At 34.7% G+C, this 24,042-nt stretch overlaps 1 protein-coding gene across 11 annotated transcripts in view; it reads right to left on the bottom strand.

The window, feature by feature from the left end:
- OTOGL (otogelin like) overlaps nt 1-24,042 on the bottom strand; it is a 100,295-nt gene that overhangs the window by 5,468 nt on the left and 70,785 nt on the right. For 4 of the 11 annotated variants that reach the window (XM_083820190.1, XM_083820196.1, XM_083820191.1 and 1 more), the window contains 21 exons: nt 22,954-23,131; nt 21,937-22,079; nt 20,741-20,764; nt 20,547-20,639; nt 19,682-19,871; nt 17,156-17,370; nt 15,208-15,349; nt 14,684-14,869; nt 13,981-14,193; nt 12,977-13,081; nt 12,570-12,677; nt 11,944-12,045; nt 11,407-11,511; nt 11,280-11,320; nt 10,246-10,309; nt 8,913-9,091; nt 8,490-8,594; nt 7,545-7,682; nt 5,514-5,559; nt 3,474-3,545; nt 1,217-1,296 (listed from right to left, as the gene is read on the bottom strand). In XM_083820190.1, the coding sequence (XP_083676316.1) occupies nt 1,217-1,296; nt 3,474-3,545; nt 5,514-5,559; nt 7,545-7,682; nt 8,490-8,594; nt 8,913-9,091; nt 10,246-10,309; nt 11,280-11,320; nt 11,407-11,511; nt 11,944-12,045; nt 12,570-12,677; nt 12,977-13,081; nt 13,981-14,193; nt 14,684-14,869; nt 15,208-15,349; nt 17,156-17,370; nt 19,682-19,871; nt 20,547-20,639; nt 20,741-20,764; nt 21,937-22,079; nt 22,954-23,131 (2,529 nt within the window). Of the gene's footprint in view, nt 1-1,216; nt 1,297-3,473; nt 3,546-3,841; nt 3,959-5,513; nt 7,683-8,489; nt 8,595-8,912; nt 9,092-10,245; nt 10,310-11,279; nt 11,321-11,406; nt 11,512-11,943; nt 12,046-12,569; nt 12,678-12,976; nt 13,082-13,980; nt 14,194-14,683; nt 14,870-15,207; nt 15,350-17,155; nt 17,371-19,681; nt 19,872-20,546; nt 20,640-20,740; nt 20,765-21,936; nt 22,080-22,953; nt 23,132-24,042 lie in introns of those variants that run through there. The other 7 variants (XM_083820193.1, XR_014578110.1, XR_014578111.1 and 4 more) reach the window with 7 other exon arrangements.

Below are 24,042 nucleotides of genomic sequence, written 5' to 3'. Positions count from 1 at the left end.
TTTTTTAGAAGGTGCATAGATGTGGAAGGAAAGATAAAGAATGTATGGTAGGAAGTCAGAAGAAGCAAGGCTTAATTCGTCATGTCATTCATGGAATGACTCAGTGAACATTCTCATTGCTCTTCCCTGAACCCTCTCTAGTTCTGCAGCAATGTAGGGAGACCACAATTGCACAGAGGATAGTATTGCACCATTGGCTCATAAGAGACGCTAGAATGAGTTTGTTGCCATTCCCTGTCCTATTTGCTAAATGTCCTATTCGCTACTTTAAAAACCTATGAGTTTTGACTACATTTTTCTTCTTAATATTATTTGCTTTAGTCAACACCATGTATTTGTTTTGTTATATTGGTGTCCCTGGCTTGCTAAAGTAACTGTGAAGGTCTCTACAATCTTCTCTGCTCTTAACTATGGCAAAAAATTTTAATTTAATCTACAGACGTATACTTCCTAATTACCTACCTTTCTTCTAAAACTAAATAAATACACCACACATGCTTATTCCTCCAGTTAAACCTCAGGTATATCACTGTTGTTCTTCTGTCAGGCTGGAAATTAACCTGCCCATCTTTCAAATTGTGATGCTGTTTGACATCTTCCCTTATGACTGGTTCTTCAGCAGAATCTTATCAGAACCATTTCAGAAGGCTCAAGATATTGTGTCAATTACTTCTCTTTTAAGTGCTACATGAGAAGCCCATTTGCTCCTCAGACATGTCCTGGGTTTTATAGATGGAGCTACATCAAAGCTGAGAAATGAGATATATGAAGCAGACTCATAAATAAATGGGAGCATGAATTTATGATATGGAGACATGCTATGGGGAGGAGAGGACACACAGAGTAAAGGTCTTAAAGGAGAAATATAGCAGTGTTTCCATCACATCCTAAGTGGAAGCATTTCTACTCCTCTTGAAGAGTGGGATGTTATTTCATGGTGAAGAGTTCAGTGCCTTTGTTAGTTATAAGCAATTATGGTGTGTACTTTTCATTTGAAGCCAGATGTTTTTCCAGGTAGGAGGACTCAGTCTTTCAGTGACAGGAACAGCTAACTTTAATCCATTTACGAGTAGAATAACATTCCTGGGGTCAAAGGTCTGCTTTTGAGAAGATAGCAGCATTTTTTGTTGCTTGTTGATAGGCATAACTTATTTCTAAATACTTGGTCTGGTACGCCATAGGCCCGGCATAAAACACACGTTTTTTTTATGCTTACCGGGCTTTGACTTATACAGTCATTTTTTCTTATAGTTGTCCTGATTGTCATTTTCTGGCAAATCCTTTCTTCCTTTTTGCCTGATAAAATATAAAAAGAAGGCATAGTGAATCAATATACTTTTTGTACTATGTTTTTGTTAATAAAAAGTTAAATTATTAAAATAAATTCAATGATTACACATTAGTTTCATTAATGTACACGCTGAAACTATTACCTTCATAATTATTATTATTTTTTTAGAAAAAACTAATATAGTAATAAATACTTTCAGGAATTATTGATTTTTTAGCTGGCACATATGAGGCATCAACCTGTGCATTAATCTATACAGATTTTATAAATACAAAAATATTAATATGGTTTTAAATTGTCCATATGGCAAGATAAGTATAATACTAGTAACTAAGAGAAAGATCAAGTAATTTTGAATAGTGATAGAATTAATTCTCTTTTTAATGGGAATATTAAAAGTATGACTTTGTTTCTGCATTTTAGAAGATATTCGGAACGATATTTGAAAAGATAAAGCTGTGAATGTGATTACAACTTTGATGCTACTATGGCTGCTTAGAATTTAAATAGAATGATATCCAATATTTTTCTTACAAAGAGATCCTTGAATGAAGCTTTGAAAGAGAAAGATGCATATATTTCCTAAATAATGGTGCAGTTTTACCATCCAGAACTGAACCATGTAGCATCTAGTCAGCATATAGATCCAGGATTATGAAAATACTGCATTTTATCAGTATGGTCTGGGAGATATTGATAGGAGAGCTTTTCTTTTGTTTGAAAAATAAAGCTGTACAGTGCAAAGCCATTTTTAAACATAACAAAAATTGTAATATAATACTGAAATAATTAAACATAAAATCTTCCATGCTGCACTCCATACCAGACTGTTTGCTATTACTGTTTGTGTAACAGAAATTATTTAGATCTCCAGTTCCAGTAAGCATCAAAATAATCTATTTGTTTTCCTACGTGGACATTCTAGGCATGTAGTTTATAAAATAATAACCACTATTCAGCAGTCTCTTCACCTTTAGCACATGCCTGCATGGTCAGGTGTACACAAAAAGCACAAGTTTTCTTCTGAGCACTTTTATAGGATTAATGAGCTCTGAGTAACCAAGATATTCTGCAATCATAGCTTCAGTGGGTATCTGAAAATTAGTCTGCCTCCATAATACATCTAGCTTTTAATCTAAGCATTGTGGGATCAAACAGGATTCTCTTGTGGAGCTAGGAGATGACTAGGACCAAAACTGTTAGCCTGCAGCATCTTGCTTTTCCTTCCTCAGCAACACTAGACAAAAAGTATTCCTATGATTTTTCCAACAGAAAGCTTTTGCCATCGTGAATGTGCATAGACGACACAATCCTTATATTTCTACAACTCATACAGATATATGACATTTCAGCATATAAGGTGCTTATGTCTAATGAAAATTTCTCTGCTGCTATACTTTTCTCTCGTCCACTTTCAACTGTCAAAAAGGTCTTCATTCAGTATTAGGTGTACTTGTTTCACTTGTTCCTTATTTGAGTAAGGAATCTTACTAAAATTTCTGTGACTTATCATTAAAAGCAAAGAGTTATGACCATAATGCGACAGTTCTGTAACCTCCCACGATTACTGCTGTAAAGAGTATTTATTAATGTGTGATTGTACTTTGAGGATTGTATGTTTTTTCCCCCAACATTTCCATAACTTTGCAAAACATGCTATTCGTGACAAAGAAGTACTGTATAAATCCATATCTACAAAGATGAGATAGGGCAGTAATGTGCACTTTTGATCTATTTTAAGGCAAAAACAGTTTAGTCATTAACTTCAGAGACATAAACACGAGATCAGAATCTCTTAGTAGCAGTATTAAGGATGATGATATTTTAAAAAGTAAAATCATTTCTTATTATAACTGTATATTATATAGTTATTTCTTATTATGTACTGTACCTTGTACAGTAGGTCCATGTAATAAAACCAATTTTAGAAACAAACAGGAGGAAGAACCATTTGCAGCATATAACATAAATGGATGAACCTAATTCTGACAGATGTTGAGCAGTGAACCCTAACCAGGTTTTAAAAAGTCACTGATTTGGGAGGCCAGTAGGAGATCAGCATCTCCCAGCACCAGGCCCAATACCATGAAATGCATTTAATGGTGATGACACCTATATGCATATATACAAGCAGTGCTTACACTATTATTAAAATAAGAAAATACATTATTAAAAATAATACCTGGTTCACAATTAATACTATCAGTAGGCACTACTGGACTAATGGCAAAGGGTAATAGACCCAATCCAGAACCTGGTAGAACCATTAGGAATATAAGTTTCTCATGAAATAAAAACATATTTATATAAATCACATTTCATTAATTCTTACACTGCCAATTGCAATTTTTCTTTTAGCAAAAGATGATGAGCGTTCCTGTTAGTATTCCAAATTTAGAAACTGTAGCTGCTTCAAGTCTCACTAAAGATGTCCTAAACTTTAGTAATAATCTCCTGATTAACACAAAACTGGAATGATGCTTCCTTGTAGACCAAACTTTTACAATGAGTCTCTCTATGGCAAGGTAAGAATTAAATATATGCACTCACTTTGCATGCACTGAATCAGGCTCTTCCAGAAAGACTATTTGTTCCCATTAAAACCCCAAGGTTTAGCAAGCTCTATTTACACATACTGTTTTTATCTGCTTCACCACTGGGCACATGCTATTAGTTAAAAATAAAACAAAAATAAATATAAAATAGCGTATAAGTCTATGGATCATATATATTTTTAGCAGCCACCTGAGTAAGAATTTCTGAAGTATAACAACACCTTTCCTGAGGCCACAGAATATGGCCAAAATTATAAATCTTCCTAGTCAACAGATAATCTGTAGCCATTAATTCTTTAAGATAATTTTCTAAATAAAGCCAACCCATTTTTTCTGGTTTTAGTTAAAGATTTTTCAACATAGCTTATTGCATTAGAGAAAGAATATTGATTCATAAGATTTTAGCACAATTCTGGTGTGTTACTTTTCTCTGCTGATTCTCATTCAAAAAAAAAAAATGGTATTTTTTTATATCAAAATTGCTTCTATTTTCTATGCTATGCATATTATAGAGCAACAATACTTGCAGATCACTTCCAAAGCTTTACATAATTTGGAAACTAGAGTATTGATCTATATTTTATAAATATGAATATTTCCCCTTATATAGCCAAATCATTTAGCATACAAGCACATGTATAGCTAATCCATTGCACTTCTGGATTTTACTCAATACCAGTGCAATATACTTACAAGCCTGTGACTTTCTATTCAACATTTTTAAAGCCTTGTTTAAAAAAATAAAAAATCCAAAGACTACTTTTTTCTGTACATTTTAACTCTGATATTGAACACAAAAAGATCAAAAAAGGGAGGTAGTAATTTCTGTAGCATTCAACAAGTTCTTGCTCTATGTAATTAATTTCACAGAAGTGTTTTATTTTTACATCTAGATGATTATTGAACTTTTTCAGAAAACCTTTCCTAAACAAAACTGCAGAGAAAATCAAAGATTGTTCTCAGCCTGTTCTTAAACTTTAAATAATGAAGACTTCATGTGTTCATAAACTTATGTAAACTTAGGTAAACATGCATCAAAATACATTCATCATATTTTAAAGTTACACACACAGAAAATGTGAATGTATTTCCAGATATTAAAAAGTCAATTTTATATAAGAATTGTTAACATCAATACTACTCAACTCCCAATGACCTTTCCTCATTTGGGATTGAAATATATTTTCTACAGTGGAAAGAAATAATTTTCAATTAAAAATATTTTATTTCAGTATTTTGACCCTGGAAAATACACAGCAGTGAAACAGAATAAATAAGTATGTTTGGAGACTTAACATCAAATTAAGTATCAATTTTAGATGGAAAATATTTATATTTTATGGTGAACCTAATTTAGGTGATATTTTAGAGTCTGCTTAGCAATAAAGGCAATCTTTTAATTATTTTAATTGAGATAACATTTCATGTTCTACAGGTTATATTTGGAGAGATTTGGTTATACTCCAGAACATTAACATTACAAACCACCAAGTCAGCAGCCAAATGAAGCGAGACCGTTTAATAAGAGTAGTTAAGTAACTATAACAATTTTGATTTGTGTAGGGACAGCATGCTTTTTCCTTCTTTGTGTCCCAGCAGCAGGTTAAAAAACACAGCCCTCCAAAACCAAAGCCAAACTAGCATTTACTGCAGCCTTCATCACTTACAGGTCTTGCAGCAGCCATCATTATATGTTTGCACAATTCCTCCGTTCTAGAGAAATAAAAAAAGAATATATCAAAAAAGACTGTGCCCAATGCAAAGGTATATTTTATCTCAAGAGATTCCATGTTTTAAAGATGTCCAACTAATAAGAAGTAATATCATCTAAATCAAGAGAATTGCGCAAATATGCATCAAATGTTTGGTTCACAAATTCTTTAGTCTTTAACACCAAAAATGAACTCGTCCCTGGTTATATGACCTGATCTAGTATCCTTTGAATAAGCCACTTAGTTTCTATAAGCCGTTTTTTATATTGCCCATTATCATCTATTTCACCACCAGTGAGATTTAGCAGGAAAGTTTAAAAAATTCATTTATGTAACTTTGTGGATGATGTAAAAGGATTTACACTGCTTATATACCTAGCAGAAAATTAGTACCTAATAAGGAGCTATTTACAACATTAGATATATATATGCATGTACGTATATATACATATACACACACTTTTGAAACAGAACATGAATTGCAGAATTTCACATATATCGATGTGCTCAATTATTTTTTCTCAAACAATAATAGTCTTTGCTATTTTATTTTCTAAAGTCACTTGTTAGCCAGAAAGTAAAAATGTATCAAAGTGGAGAAAATGTCCTTGTGAAATTAAAAGAAAGCACGAGGGAAAGAAAGACAGAAAGAGAGACTGCCGTCTATCAGAATGCGTGCAAGGAAGAAACATGTCCCCACAGTTTTATTGCATAGCCCAGAACTTTGTGGAAAGCAGACAACTGAACATCAATAGCACTTTTACAACGAAAGACAAAAGCTTCCATTTGTAAAGTTCTGTCGTTTCATGCATGTGTGCATTTTTTATCTCATTACAGAAAAATTTCTAAGTTGTTCAAGAACTTCTTAGATGAGCACTTAAACTCAGCCTCTTAAATCTGTATTTGTTCCAAAGTTATCCTGAGCTGACTGTCAGAAGAGCTTTCGCCTGGATCAAGTCTACGTTTAGCATCTCTGAAAAATAGGTCAGACTGATTCAGGAAGTTAATTTTAGTGCTCCATTCATTACAATCTCAACTAGAATTATTAAGGAAAGATCCTAATAGATAGTGACAAAAGGGTTCCAAGGAAGAAACTCAAGGATAAAGTTAAAGTGGAACACGCATTAATTTTAGATTGAATGCCTTCTTCATGACTGGAAGAAATAAGGAATTTTAAACAACTGCAGTGGACCCATAAGAGTTGGGCTAAATTTGTAATGTGTAGTCAAGACAGCGATGGTACTTACACTCTCTACATGTTTTTTTGTTTGTTTGTTTGATAGCTTATATATGGTATGGCATACCACAAGTGCAAGAACTAGAAATATGAGAAGTATTATAAAATTAGGGAAGTACCAAATTACAAGTATACATTTTTCAAACAAATTTGTAACGTACATGAAGCATCCACATTCTTTAAATCAGCTTATATGGGCATGCCAAAATTACATTTTTAGTTATATGGTGTAGGTAGATACCCTTTCAAGTATGATAAATACTTTTTGTTATGTCATACAAAGTTTAGTTTAAGAAATAATAAAGTTTATATACACATGGTCATCCTTCTAATCCTTGCATTGCTTAAGTAATTTTTAATATAGTTCGCATTTATATGCAAGATTTCTGAACTGCTTCATCCAATTTATTTAATATATACACACTATAAACTTAAAAGTATTATTCTGAACTGAAGTAAGAACTAGTGGTTAGCACTTTATATAGTGGTATCTCAAGCGCAACACAAATTCAAGAATATTTCAAAAGCAGTTTATTTTATTTATTTTTAAAGCCCAAAAGGAGTTTCTGTGCTCCTCACAGATACTGTTAGTCAAAATGCAAACAGAAAAATAGAAAACGAGACTGTATGTTGATCACTTACATTTTATAACTTACCACTTTTTTAAGTTTAAAAAAGCACACAAAGTATGTGTGCATTTTCAAGTGTTGGCGAAACTCCATACTGACAGATGAGTTACTGTTACTCACCTCACCCAAAGTACAAACCTTTGTACACTCAGTGTCATTGAAAGGGGGGCAAACCACACCAGAGCCCAGTATCATAGCCCCTGCAGCAGTCTTTGTACACTTGTAGTTTGTGCAGTTGGTGCTCCAAGTGCTTCCTTCCTGAATGTGTAATACAAAACTTGTCATCAAAGAAACACATTTTGGCTATATCTCAACTCCCAGATGTCTGTACAAGTCTTGCCTTCATGCTGCAGTACCTACTGGAGTGGAAAGTTTGTTGCACGTTTACCCACACCAGCAAAGACCATCCTCTAACTGCAGTGGCAGCTCCTCCCTGGAGGTACTGGGTGTTATGTACTAGAGCAAAATGAAACGGGTCCGTGCCAGAAAAAAAAAGGGTAATGCTTTCTTTTGCTCTAAAAGCAATGGAAAGCATGAACCAAGCCGTGGCTACATCTAAATGTTCTTGTATGTGGATGCTGGAATGCAACAGTCAGATTCTGAAACCCGGTGGCTCTGTTTGCACACTTGCTTGCTGTAGAAACCAGAAAAGGAGAAAAGAGTGGCCCTGGGAAGAGGGGGACACAGAAGTCCTGATGTGGACCCAGAAGCCCAAAAGTACTGCCAACTCATCTCAATCACAGGATATGACTTAGAGTTACAATTCAACCTCTACCTTGCACTTAGAACATATCCAGCCTTAAGTAAATGATGACTTTACCTGTCTTTGTGGAAGATATTACAATCAATAAAATGAAACACAGTATTCATCTGCTGAGAAATGGCAAGTCTATAAATATAATTTTTCCCTATTATATCATTTACCATAAACAGCCCATAAGTGCATTAGCAACAATAAGGAAGTATGAAACAAGACTCACTGCATGAGTTAACTAAGTGACCATCAGACACCTGTGTTTATCATGTCATTATACTTATCTTCTGTGCCTCTCCAGAGGCACTTACCTCATATACAATTTGTGTGCCATTATCAGTGTGAAAAAAACAGGACATATTTAGACAGGTACCACAGCAACTATGGTGACTGGAGGAAGGAATATATATTTGATGCTAGAAGGAAAAAAAAAAAAAAAAGACAATTTTTTGTAAACATACAGTATATAAAAATTCATTGAATTCTGAAAATAAAAATACCAAGAGAAACAATATGGATGGATGGATGGATGGATGGATGAATATATTCACGAACACTGCTAAACATCACCTCTTAAAAGAAGCCTGGAGTCGCAGAAGATATATATCATCACTGTTAAGTTTTCAAATTCTTTCTGAGCAAACTAGACTAGCAAAATCTGCCCTTTGATTTTTGTCCTAATTGTGAAGTTGTGCTTACAAATTGCATCATTCCACTGTTTAAAGTATACTTACAGCTTCACATTGCTGGGAACAGTTCACTGTTGTAAAATGCATGGCATTGTATCCCGTGTTGTGATCTTTTTCTTGTAAACACTGTACAGTATAACAAAGGTCTCCATCCAAGTACTGAATCACTGATTGTCCAGGATTCAGTACTGTTACTTCTTGGAAGATGCACACATCATCCTTTTCTGACACCAAAAGAAAAACATGTTATGAGTGAAAAAAAATAAAATAAAAAAAAATCATCAAGCAAGTTAAGAGAATCTCTGCGAGGACAAAAGTAGGGCAAAGTCCTATTTGTTGGAAAAGGCTTCCAAGTTTTAGATTTGATCAGTTTGTGGGTTTAATTACCAAACAAAAGAGGGAAGGGGTGTAATTCAGCTCAAAAAAATGTTACAAAGTGCATTACTGACTTATATTGACAATATTCCTAATGTGGAATTTAAAAATAATAAAAATAATAATAATCTGTTGTTCTTTTTTAAAGAGTTATGTTTTTTAACATTGGGACAATTAAATTACATGAATTATTCTGCACATCATAAAATGTAGCCTATTTGTCAATTAATAAAGCATTCCTACAATTAAATGTGGAACATTAATATATTCAAGCTGCACTGTAAATTTGTGCTTTGCTACCAGAGGCAGTTTAGCCTGGGCTTCTGTCAGGATTATGAGATGCCTCATGAACTCCCATAGACAGTGGGCTGAAATCTAGTCTGCATAAGGTAAATGAGTTACAGAAGGGAGCAGAAGTCTGATCTTAAAATTGGGCTACATGCTGGCTCATTTGAGATTAATAGTGTGCAGAAGAAAAGAAAGGAAGAAAGGAAGAAAGGCAGGCAGAAAGAAAGAAAGAAAGAAAGAAAGACAGAAAGAAAGACAGAAAGAAAGACAGAAAGAAAGAAAGAAAGAAAGAAAGAAAGAAAGAAAGAAAGAAAGAAAGAAAGAAAGAAAGAGAAAGAAAGAAAGGAAGGAAGGAAAAGGAAGGAAGGAAGGAAGAAGAAGAAGAAGAAGAGGAAGAAGAAGAGGAAGAAGAAGAGGAAGAGGAAGAAGAGGAAGAAGAGGAAGAAGAGGAAGAAGAGGAAGAAGAGGAAGAGAGAGAGTATGGACAGTTTTAATACACAATACACTCCCTATGCCTCTCAAGACCAAACACAAAATTGATGAGTTTGCAGACAAAATATAATATTAAGTAATGACAGCATAATTCTATATCTTGGTAGACATCCATAACAAAAGATTGTTAAAATTGAGAAAGTGATTATCACCCTATTTCTTCTTTCTTTGTATGCCCTTTTTAGTAAAATTTAAAACCAAGCAGACATGAATAAAAAGTTACCACAAATGTAGTGAGTGCATCCGCAAGCACTGTAAATGCTACTGTCTATTTTTTTAACTTCTCCCTGAGTGTAAAAAGATAAAAGAATTTGCAAAGTCATACACAAATGTATTTCTCTAAATTTCTCTAAAAATCTAAATTATTGCTTTCATCACTTTCACCTGTGCTTCCATAGAAGAGTAAAATTGCAGTGTCCTCAAGAAACAATAGCACATTCAAAAATATTCAATGTATTTATCTCTTTAAATAAGTGCAAAATATTTCATTTTCTCTAGGAATGAATATAAACAGCAGAGTGGTTATAACAGCAGTTTTTCCTGAGATAATAAGTTATTTCAATAATGAACATATCAGCAAAAGAATGCCTGCTATGAATTTTCTTCCCAAAGATAGATAAAAGCTATTAAATTTTGCTACTCCTGTTTACATGTTACATTATCTTCACATAAGAGGAAAAGGGGGACAAGCATTTAATAGGGAAAATGTCCCTGATATTAGGAGTTTGAACATTCACTTATCATTATTTTCCAGATCACTGTCCCTGTTGAGGGAGCATACAAGGAGCAAAGTATTTATGACTTCTCATATCTAAGCTAAGATATAGCTAAGTTCAATAATGTTAAATCATCTTAATTGAAAGCATAAATGCTTAACAAAGTAACACATTTCTCCAGATGATACATATGATCATAAGGGTCATTACTCATTAATTATTAACAACAGTTAGGAATTATTTAAGTGGGGAAAGTTCTAGCATTTTGTTTTGAGTAAATATTGAACAAAATAATATTACAGTTGCTTTTCTTCTTTTGTTATCCTAAAACACACAGAGTGAAATTTCCCCAGGGAACAGCTGACAACACCATACAGAAATTTGATTGAGTTACACGCTTGAGCTGTGGGCTGAAAAGCAGAGTCCTAGCCTGTCCAGGTTCAGACTCATCACCCTTTACAACAAATTAAACAAAGAATGGAAAGGGAGGAGTAAGAGTGCAGTCCATGATTAATAAAAATATTTAAAGGGCAGCTCTTACCAATTTGCAGGTCACCGTAGTAGCATTTTCACAGCTACATTCTGAAAAGAGAACAAGAAAAGCATATCAGTCAGTTACCTAATTGTTTTTATTATCTGCAGTGACTAAGGAATAAAGTAATAATTACCACAGTGCCATTCTGGACAACACTGCCCAGGTATTTTTTCTTTCACAAGTTTCATGTCATCGGTACAATTAATAGGAGGATCAGAACAAAGGTTTTCATCACAAACTAAATGGGAGGAAGAGACAGGTATCAGAATACTAATGAAGAGTACAACAAAGGTACAACTACATGGAAGCTATTTTATTACAGATGTTTTTAATGTATGGATGTATATGAACAATTGTATATTTAAACACTAAGGATCAGATCTGGATCCAGATTAATGTATTGGTGTCTAGATACCAATACATTGAAAGTAGCTCTTCAGTGTTTGGTGAACTAAATAAACTCTCCAGACTCCACTGACTGTTCTGGTTAGACCACCATTGAGTATACCAAGAACTTTGAGCCTATCTCAAATGTAGACACCCTCACTTAGAGCACTTAATCTCTAGCTGAAGCACATCATAAATGCTGCATCAAATAAACCTCCACGCACACTTCCTGTCATTTTTATTAAATTTGGTAACATATTGAACTGACAACAGTTATACGCACCACAGTAGTAATGAGGACAACAGTAATGTATGGTATTAAGGTCTACAGTGAGAATTTCCCCTTCGTTACACAAGGGAACAGGCTCAATACAGGATTCACAAACTAAATGAAAAACAAAACAGATATTTACAAATTTTAGATAATAGAAAGTTACCATGTGCACATTTTATTTATTAGTACAAGTCTTATGCCTCTTACTTGGATAACAGAACTTTTATGGACTGGTATTCAAATCCAGAAACATGCAGTGCATGTAGTAGTGCATACACTTAAGTGTCAGGACTTACACCAAGTCATAGACAGCTTGGTGGTAAGGAACTACTGAGGTTCAGCTGTGATCCATGATATGGCACGCTGACAGCACAAGTCATATAATTTAATGGTGAAGATCACTGTGTGTTAACAATATTAATCTACAGTGCAAGCATGATGTTAAAAATTATGTTTGAAATGAAAGATCCCCAAACCCAAGTGTAATTCATGCCCCAGTCAGCCTGGCCTGTGTGAAATCCCACTGACATCTTCAGGAATTCCTGGATTAAGTTATAAAGTTTAAAAATATATACTATTTTTGTAAATACTTAACTATTCCTCAGTTACCCGCAAAAATAATAGAGTTTTTTTACCACAGAGATAAGAGAAACAACAGGGATCTTCCTGTTTTGCTTCAACAATAAATTGGTCTTCTCTGCAGTCCAGCTGAGAAGCATTGAAACAAACTGAAGGATCACATTCTGTAGGATATGAAATAACCAGTACTTTAAAAAGAGTCAAAGAAACAATGCTAAAAAGATAAATAAAATGAAATCTTTTGCTTATTAAAAAAAAAAAAAAAAAATTGTAAATCAAAACTGGCACAAAACACAAATACAAAATAATATTGAGAATTTGAAATAGATATACAATTGCCTGGAGCTATTTACAGTGTCCCATTCTGCTAAAAATCAAAAAAGGCTGTAAGGCAAACTTTCTTACTACAGACAGTAGAAGCCTGGAAAGTGTCCCAGTAATTGTGGTTTTGTGTTTCCCTTACCACATCGGTATTGTGGACAGCAGGACAGAGGGTTGTAGCCTACAACCAATTTTTCATTGGTTTTGCATGTTGGAATAATGGCATCACACAATGACATGTTACATTCTGTGGGATAAAAAACAATCTGTTTTAACATATACGAACAAATACGAGTGCAAGTCCTACACCTCAAGGTATTTATACCATTTACTAAGAGATCCACAAACTAACAGCAGTCCAAGTCAGCTTGCAGTGCGCTGCACATCAGCACGTAAACCTCCCAGCTCAACCCAGGGCTGGTATAGCTCTGTTCATGCAGCACTCTGCAAGCACAGTGTACCTAAAGCAGGTACTTACTTTGCCCTGCTTCCTACAAATGGAGCCAGCTAAAATGTCCCAGTGAGAATGTTCCTTAAACAAATCAACAACACAGTGTTAGTTACAGGTAGCTAAGGAACAAAATCACCAGATCTGCTGGACCATTTGTTCTCTTTTTCCCTGAAGATGTTATGAAGAAGGAAGTATCTTCTGCTTAACATTTTTAGCAGCAATAACTATATTCTTTTTGCTACAAACCATGGCTGGGTAGAATACAATCAGTGATCATATCATGAAGTAATGTTTTCTTTGAAACGACATGAGGTCAGAGGATACTTCACTTAGCACCAAGACACTCATAAGAAATGCAGATAGGCTCTGGTAACTGCCCCAACTACCAAGCTACTTCTATCATTGAGTATTTATTAATTTCTTTTGAAATTCTACTGAGGAGCTTAAAAAGTCATTTTTTAACAGGAGTTTTGTTTCACTAGTGGATGTGGAATACAAAATAAATAAATACATATTTCAGTGAATCACTTCTTACAGAGAACTTTGCTTTGCTGACCCAACCAGCCAAAATTACCTAAAAATCACTTCTCAAAAATGTTACCTTGAACCCTGTCTAAAAATAAACCTCTGCCAACAAATACCAAGCACTTAACTTACACTTATGTTACTGAAAATGTGTGCAGCTGGGTACATACCACAAACTTTCTTGGGACAGCAAGCCCTTTCTTCAATGACATGGATGATAACTTCTCCTTCTCTTTCACAAGCTGGTGGTGGATCATCATTACATTCAGGTTCTACAGCAACAACAGTTCCATTTTCTAAGCAGTTGTATATGCAACAACCTCTCATGGACTCATTCCAGATCTCCCCAGCAGAGTGGGGTTGGCCTCTGTTATCTGTACATGCTGAGAGAAAAATATCATATCCCTTTGACAAGTAGAGAGCACAGATTTCCTGCAAGCAACTATTAATTAGTTTGTCATCTAGGTGGCCATACTGCATAAAATAAGAGTGCTGCAGAACATTATGACGAAGGAATCCCCCCAAAAAATGATGACATTAAAAACCCCAAATGAACAAATAATCTGCTAGGGGTGGAAATAATCAGTTGATGCAGGGGAAAGAAGCTGTACATTCTACTCCTTCCTAGTACTCTAGGAAAGAAAGCCTGGGAGCTATGGAAGAATGACCATCATTTTTCCTGTGCAGAGTGACATCAGCAAGTGAAGTTAAAGTGCAGATTGCTATAGCTTGAGATTAAAGCTAGGCTTTGCAGAAGGGAACCCTACCAGATTCACTCCTACTGAGGACTGAAATAGAAATTAAACAGCTTACACTGGTCTGTGGTTAATATTAGCAAATATTTGCCAAACCCCTCTGTCCTGCTGTACTTACTACATTTTTCTTCTGGAATACAGAGGTCAGAGTCTGTTCTATGTAGAATAGTGCCATTTTTACACACACAGTCTTCCCTTAAATAGGAACAGGGAGAATCTTCATACAGCCACTTATTCAAGCATGTCTTTGCTTCACACGGTTGCACACAAGGCTGGTATTCCTTGCCCTCTGGACAATTCAATGCTGCAAGTCATAAAAAGAGGAAACTGAGTGTTGCTATCATTCTTTCAGAATTTCATTAGGTAAACAGGTAATAGGAACAATAAAGTATATCACAGAAAGCATATATTTATATTTTTAGCGATGCTTTAAATAAGCTTCTTGTTCAATCAAGATTAAAATTCTTTCATGACACCAACTGGTGATACATTTCAAGAACTTGGACCATGGCTTACTAATGCTGTGATAGAATGAGACAGCACGTCCAATAGCAATAGGAAGAAATGTATTTTTTAACCCATCTCTATACACTGCAGCAGGATAAAGTCACATTAGAATATAGAACATTGCTGTCTGCTTACAGCAATAATCAGATGTCCTCCATTTAATGCAGATATTGTGCTTGTTGCATAACGCCACATATGCAGAAAGTGCATCACACTCATAATTCCAAAAATGAGTGCTGTTGATCCACATCTTTTCACAAAACTCCTGTGGTGAAACCTAGGAACACATTGTAATTGAGAATTAACAAGTAGAAGAGTTTTCTGTAATTAAAATTAATAATTAATTACAAGAAATAACACAGGTACAGGGGAAATAAAATCACAAGCATTCTCTAAAGTAGAAAATATCTTTTTTTTTTTTTTTTCAGAACACTCATTCTGCAAAACTTAAATTGCCAGAAACTTATTCTCATTAGTAGGCATGAGACTGTAATGCTACTTACAAGAACTTCTGCGGTACTGTCTGATCAGCTAAAAATCAACAATCTCAATTAAACATTGCAGCTATATCTTCCATAAATTCCTGCTGTGAATGAACTATTAGTGAGTACTCTTTTCGTCTGTGTATAGGGCCTGATTGCCTCTGTTACTGAGTCTAAATGCAGGTTCCAACCTATTTTATTTGCATTGTTTTTCTTTGCATAAGTTTACAAAAAAGGTGGAAGAAGTCAGAATTTGTTTTATTCTGCCTGTCCACTACTGTGGAACAGCCCAGCCCTCCTGATGGTTTCAGCAAATCTTCAACCAGTTTTTCACACTTGCCTTACAGTTTGTTACACAGACAATTCTGTTACCTATCCTTGTCCAGTTGCTCCATGTCTGTGAAGCACACAATATGCTCCATCCAGTCTCACTCTGCTACCATAATGTGCATGAAAGAAAACAAACCTCGTAATGGATGAACATGCTATGTCAGATTTTGATATAAGCCAGGAAGAGATGCAATTGCATTGCACCTGAGGATATGAGAGTTCTCCTGGAAACATATATGAAGTAAGAGTTCTGACTATTCAGATTAAATTATTTCCAAATCAGATATGTTAAAACAATTATGAAAAACATATTGCTGCCCACTGATGCTATTCTCCCTTATGGATTCCACAGTTCATTCCTTGCCATTCAGCTTCTGTGGCAGATAGCTATAAAATCTCTTTAAGCCATGTCTTTAGGAAGAATTCCCTCCATTTTTTCTACCTGGGAAAAATGAGGAGAGGACTTGGGATTTTGAAGGAAGGGGTTCAGCTGTCTACAACACGTGTAACAGCATTTGTCTGCGATGAAGACCACATAAAGTAATGCAAAGCAAAGCCAGGTTGGAAAAGCAGAAGAGCTAGAATTGAATCAGGAATCTAGACATGTCCATCTGTGAGAAAGAAAGAGACACTTGAATAATTAATCCTTTTTATATTGAATTAAGTGGGAAAAGTCAGTGTTGAGAGAGATGGGCTTTTTCATTTCCCATTGTGGGAAGCAGCTGTGCTGCTCTAGTGGTAGTCTGCATGCTAAAGATACATCTCTGTTTGAAAGCACAGCTTCCAAAAATAAATTATTATGATTTCTTTAAGAAAAGCTACCAAACTGTCAACATAATAGTAACTACATCAAAAGCTGTTTAACAGAAAATGTCATTAGTCCAATCAGTCTTAGGCTACATGAGTTGCTTTTGTATGCAGAAGAAGCATGAGGCTTTTATTTGTAGTGACTGTTGTCAAGCTTTTGTTAAAAAATCAATCTTTAGGAATACACCTGTGTTGGGATGATGAACTGGTGCCACTTTGTTGAGCTTTGCCTAATCAGTGATTTAAGAAACAGAGTTAAAGAACAGAGATCCACGTAGATGTACTTTTCTTTTTACCTGAGGAATTATTTACAATGGACAAGATGACAAAAGCATTGGAGCCACCTTGTTATGAACTCATGAAAGTAAGCAAAACATAAAAAATCTGCATCTCTCGTACTCTTTTCTTAACAATGCAACTTCCATTTAATTTGCACCTGGAATTTCTTTGAACTTTGTACTCACTTTCTTGTGACAAGGGATGAAAACACTTCTGTTTAACAGTTCTATGCAGTATGTGCAGTTATCTTCAGTACAGTTTCTTACTGGCCTCCTAGTTGATACATCATGTGATTTCTCAATTTCCCAGCTCTTAATGAACATTTCAATTTCCTCCACATTTGTAATTATGGTCCTGTTTTGCATTTTCAGGTCATCAGTAGGGTCTCCATTACACACCCCTGGAGTCAGAGCATCACATTCAAAGTAAAAACAAGCAAACAAGCAAAAAAAAAATAAAGGAAAAAAAAAGGAAAAAAAAAAGTGTATTACTTCCTTTGAGAGAGAAAAGTGCAATTGATAAAATTAACATTGCAACAAGTTCATGTGTGAGACTTAGTCATCTGAATTTATAAATCACAGCAACTACATGTCTGCTGTAGATCCAACCGTCTAGTTATGATTCCATGATCAGCTTAGCAAAGCAAGCAGATCATATAATACAAGTAATAATACTTTTCCCAACAACGAATGAAGTTTTAAGAAAACCTGTCACCAAAATGTGCTGTTGAGGGGGCTAATTCATTGACACGGCACCAAATTCTCTGCTCTTCTACTGAATAGCAATCAGCTGCATGGGAGTAAGTGTAGATGATTTTCAAATTAATTGCACATTGCTGACAATTTGATGCTTTATTCAAATTTAATTGGACATCTAAATGCAAGAAGTTGTGAAAGAAGCCTTTTGATGAACAAATTGCTTTCTTTATTGAAAATACTTTTCCAAACCTGTTTATTAATACCAAAGCACTCAAAAAAGCACTCCCCAAGACCCGAACATCAATTGGCTGAGTTAGAGTGTAAATAGAGTGTATTTGGTTAGGTAGTTAGTTTAGAAATAGTGTATTTAGTTAATTTGTCAATGGAAATACGCATCTCTTATGAACACACAAGAAGTCAATAAAATCAGCCTTTTTAATTTTCATAATAGTGTTTTAAATCCCAGAGACAGAACACCCAAAGTTTCTATATCCTTTCTCCACCTTGCTTCTACATGGCTAATCATAGCCCAAGTCTTCATGCTTTGAGCCCTGTATCCTGATACCCCCCAGGGACCCCGGTGGACTAGGCTGGTGTGACAGGTCCTGCTATTCTCTCAGACAGCATGGGGAAGTACAGGAGATGGTATTTGCATGATAAGAAACACTTGATAGTAGTACTGCTTCTTCTTGCTGTCCCAGTGCCACCCCACAGCCGGTACTGGCATTAGAATTCTGTAAAATCACCCTACAGAACTGCAGAACCAATACAGGTGTAAAAATAAAACCAGTTTACCACATAGTCCAACATTTTCTTCAGTATGAAGGGGAGAGGACAGGAGAATTCCAGACAGAAGCAAACATTAGATGACAGGAAAAAACACTAACTGAAGCTTCATATTTTTTGCAAAATACCAGGTAGAGCAGCACTGTTCAGCTAAGATTGGAGTTGTGTGCATATTCTTCCTCCTCCTGTCTTTTCATGACACAAAGAGCAACTATTCTACAATATTTCCTACCTGCAATCTCATCTCATCCCAACCTTTCCAGTTTGAATAGAGAAGATGATACTGGGCATGATACCAGGAAAAGGTGCAGTATCTGCCACAGCCAGCATTCCCCTTCTCTCACAAGATATAGGAGAACTTTCCTTTTGTTCAAGCACAATATAGAAATTGATTTTAAATACTTAATTTGCTTAGAATATATACGTAAACCATACCTGAATTAATTTGTTTGCTTTTAAAACTAAAAGCAGATTGAAATATTTTAAAAAATATTTTTTCTGGTCAATATGGGATAGATTTCAGTAAAATAAATGCACCAGAAAAGTAACATTTATGATGCAATTAATGTTACTCTAGAATACCTGCTTACACTTTTCCATAAAATTCATACTGGCAGAGTTATAAAGGCATTATTAGGGAAGCCTGGAACATGCAAAATTTGCTGTCATTGTAATTTAAGTCTGAGATAGCTTAGACAGTCTTTGACCCTAAATCCAAGTGTAACAGGTCTGGATTTGGATTCACCATCCTTAGTGAATTCAGACCCTTCCCAAGTTACACCTTTTATCAGTATTTGCATAGCACTAGGTGTCACTGCCAGCATCCTATAGTTATCCCTTTCTCCTATAACCATTGAAGCATACTCTCTGTACTTGAACTTCTTCAGCAGTCACTTCTCCATATAAATTTTTGCCCTTTTCTTTGCTTGACTTTAATGATATTCTTAGCACAGGAAGAGATGACTACATTTTTTTAAAAAATTAGTTAAATATGGTGTATCGATCATTACTTGTTCTGAAAACTGCTCCATTAGCAAGCATTGCTTTCAAACAGGATTATTGATTTATTACTGTTAATTAATACAAATTCACAAGCCTACTTCAAATATGATTGACAGTGTAATTAATGAGAGTAACATGGAAAGCTATAGGGATAACAGATCACAGACACAAAAGGAAGGTGTAAATTGTAAATATGAAAGTAATTAATTGCCACCATAGCCTCACCACAAAGTCCTTCTGTCTTCATTGATGTGTTAGAGTGTAATCCATACTGTATATCTATGATGCCTGTAACATGAGCCCACTTGATGCTAATACCAGCTGGGGTATTAATGACATACATTGCACCAGTATCCTGAATACTCAGTCCTTCTTTTGAAAATGGTAATGATGGAATTACAGAATCCACTACTACCTAAAATAAACCAAATGCCTTTTAGGGATAGAAACAGATTACAAGGATGTATATTATATTTATTTACATCTTAAAGCAAAAGATAATTTTACAGTGTCTGCCACATACAATAGCAGTAGTCACTGTGTTTATATCACAATGCTTCCTGCTAGTGACTCTGTAACTGCAGATGAAGTAGGCATGAGAAAAAATAATGATATGGAAGTCTTCTCTAATTAAGGAAGCAATAAATATTATTTATCCTATATCATCTGGTAAAACAAAACAACAAAATAACACTGATTATTCTGATTATTCAAAGTTATCTGTTCTAAACTGTTCTAATCTGTTATTACCTAGCAGAAATGACAGCCTAAATATTTATCACATCTTGGAAAACTATTCTGTTCTAGGTTTTCTGGAAATATTGTCTCAAATATAAATGCCTTTTGCAGCTTCTTTAAAATCTCAAATCACTTTGAAGTGTTGTATAAATGACAGGCAAGTGAGGCTTAGTATCAGAAATGTTATTTTTTCTTCTAGCATACCATGAATTACCAGGAACATGAACTGCAGAAGTAATCCTATTCCTGTAGTACATTCATTATAAACCTGACCTACTGCATTCTACAATAGAATAGCTCTCCAGTTATCTCTTAAATGTACACATGCTATATGTTGGTGATATATACTTACTTTTCTTGCTAAACGATTAATAAGTAACTTAGATCTATGTGTTGTAACATTCAACTTCTTAAAGCAGAGACCTGAAGTGCTTGCAGGGGGAACCTTGAAAGAAAAGTGATAAAAAAGTTTTAAGGAGTAGAAGAATTATTTCAATATGTGTAATACTCATACAATTTATAATTAATAATGGAAAAAATACTTACTAGATTTCTTATTGAATTTGCACTCTGAAAAAAAAATAAAAACTAGATTAGAAGTGCAATGATAATCAGCAGAATTCTTATTTGGCAAGAATAAGTTGAATGTTCTCTTTGTGTTTAAAAGTTCTTCTACAATCAGCTTCCAAATTTAAATCATCCAATATATTCCTTATAAATAATAAAAAATAATACACATTTCCCAGCTAATACGTTGCACCTTTCACTTAACTAATTTTAGAAACTTTCTTTACTTATTAAAAAGTTAAATAAAAGGGGTTTATATGGCAAATAATACAGAAAAGACAACCCAACGACCTAGACAAGTTGAATAAAAAAGAATATTTAGAGATATAATGGTCATCCCAATATAATCCCCTGACTTAACCTTGATAAAACTATTTTACCAAGACATCTTTCCACACGATTGCAACTCATATATACCATAGCTCAGCTGGCTTCCAATGAATCACCTTTAACATTGAGAGTGACTCATTAACAGCCTCATGAATCTCAGCATATGCTATAAAACCCTTTTAGAAAATATTTATTAAATAAAAACAGCTACGGACTTCTCATTTGCCTATGTAAGCTGCAATCACACCTTTAGTCTGCATCCAAGAAACAGTGAAAAGACAGCAATTCAAAAGAAAACATCTAAAACATTGCAAGACTCAGGACTTAACATTTAAACGTACCATTGCCCAGAATGTGTTAGAGAGTGGTTATGAGACCAAAGAGAGATGGGAAGGAAAGAAGACTGGTAAAGTACCTGGTGAGGAACTTGTTTATCTACAAGCCAAAGGTGGAAGTGCAAGCTAACTGATCAAGGTCTTCATGAATTAAAACCATGGGCAATGCAAAGGAAACATTTGTGCAGACTCTAAAAATGAGACTGACCTGACGAAAAATGGCAGTCCAAAAATGAAATGTCTGGACTCCCTCTGCAGGCAATGCAGAGGGGTAGACAGTGGCAAAGTATCTCATCACCCTAATCCTGAACTTCTATTACCTTCCTTAAATAAAGGCAAAAGATTTTTGTGACTATTCCAAATATTTCTTCATTTTGACAATACTGTAATGTATAAATTCAGTTGAATTTATAAAAACTGAAAGTTTTTAGTGATGCATTTTTGCACTATTTCATACCTATAACACCAACATTCAAGACACAAATTATTGAGGAAAGGCAAGTATCTTACCTGATTAGAAGGACATTTTTCAATATGAGCAATAATAATTTCTTCTGGTAGCTTGACTAAAATGTAGGAAGCCATATTACAGAGGGCTATGTTGTTTCCATCGAATGTAATAACACTCAGTTCAGACAGTACAGAACATTGACCTAAAAAAGAACTGTCATTTATTAAGGTTACCATGAAACAGAATACTAGGCATTTCTAAAAACATTTTTAGTTTGAGCAGTAGTTGCTTTCATATGAGTTACTTTCATGTATATATTGCTGGCATTGTTCCGTAGACAGCATATTGAGCCACAAGGAGAAGCATCTTAGGATATTTAGTGGACATAGCTAATCAAGGACTATATGCCCAGGAAATTTTAAGATGGTAAAAATTTTCACTTACAACAAGGTTTTACAAGTAAGATTAATGAATCTGTACATCGTCAGATGAAATATGTACATTAATGTATACAAACATTTGGCATGCTGATAGCAAGATACACATCCATTCGATCTTAAAACAAATATTTTAAAATGTGATCTGTGTTTCAGAAATGACGCAAGGCTTTTAATACGACTTCTGTTTAACCTTCTGGTTCCCTTGAGTCTGCTACCCGTCTCTACAGTTTCTAAATATCATTAAGTACTCCTTTTAGAGCTAAGTGAAGTTTGGGGGGGTTCTTTCAGAAAAAACAAGTATTTAATATTTCTTCCCAGAAGTGTTGACATCTCAATGTTTTCTAATGATAGAAATTCTGAAGATTTTCTGTTAAAAATGTTGACATTTGATTTGTGGATCTAATTGCAATGTTTTAATTTCGACCATCTTTTTGACTCTCCTGAATGTTAATTCAAAGATACCAAAGCATTTACTATATTTCATTGTTTTGCTGATGAGGCCCAAAACAATCTCCCTTAAATTCATTTCAGTATTCAGCTTAATCTTCCCACTGTATTAATCCCTTAATTTATCACTTGAAATTTCCACATTAAGTCTCTGTGTTGGAAGTATATAATAATATAACTGTGACTTACAGGGACATTCCCATTCTGGGCAACAACTATCAGTGTTAACTTGAACTGGCATTCCTCGAAAACCACAGTCTGGCTTCTGCGCATCCTTAGGGCAGTTCCTTGAAAGGTTGTATAACATCCAACCCATATTAACACATATATACTGGCTACATTTGTCGACAGGTTCAAGATATCTTGGCTGTCATATATGGAAAAAACAACCAGAATCAGCTTTACACTCATTGTACTTACGAAGTCCAAGTGATCGCTAGTTTATTGCCCTACTCTGAGACAGAATTAACACATTTATGTGACTCCTCCTATATATTTGACTTTGGGTCTGGAAGCTGGACTAAAATATTCTTTTGTCATGCAACTTTAGATACAGTACAAACTAACACCTGATCTTGCATTTGACTACAATGAGATGCATAGGATATCAGCAAGCTAACCATAGCCTCTAGATCTCTCCCAGGCAACATGGTCCCAGGTTAAAAAATAAAAATAAAAGAGAGAGAGGGATCATTAAATTAATATTCTGCACTCCTAGTACTAGAAAGAAAAGACCCCTAAGTAACCAGAACACTGGAAACAAAAATGTAGCACTTCCTCAGAGAGATTAAATACATACCCACAAACAAACAAAAAAGGCATTAAAATAAATTGCATTAAAATAAGCAGAAGTCTGAAGATAATTTGGCCAGTTAAATCCTTCTTGCTGACAAGACAAGAAGGCTTGGGTGAGGCAAATATGTCCTACAATTTAGATACTGAGTGTCTAACTTTGCTGTACAGACTTAATTATCTTGCAGATGTTGTTATTTGCATCAGTTATTTTGGAAATAATTGCTTGTTTGCTACAGATGACAGTGATGAATGTCGATTCACCTACACCCCTCCTGTTCCATCTAGCGACAGTGGAATACTCTATATAAAGCATTATAACACAAAAGCATTTAAAAAAATACAGCATCATGCATTCCCATCATTTTATACCCTATCAGAAAGAAAGAAATGGAAAACAGAAAGGCCAGATTATGCACAAACCTCCGAATTCTATGGACTATGGCTTTTTTCTGAACCTCAGAAATATATTTTGCTGTCTAGAAT

Source organism: Anser anser (genome assembly GCF_964211835.1).
Source record: "Anser anser genome assembly, chromosome: 1".
Classification (NCBI taxonomy): domain Eukaryota; kingdom Metazoa; phylum Chordata; class Aves; order Anseriformes; family Anatidae; genus Anser; species Anser anser.
Note: the sequence above shows the minus strand (reverse complement) of the source record. Positions and strands in the feature narration are given on the sequence as shown.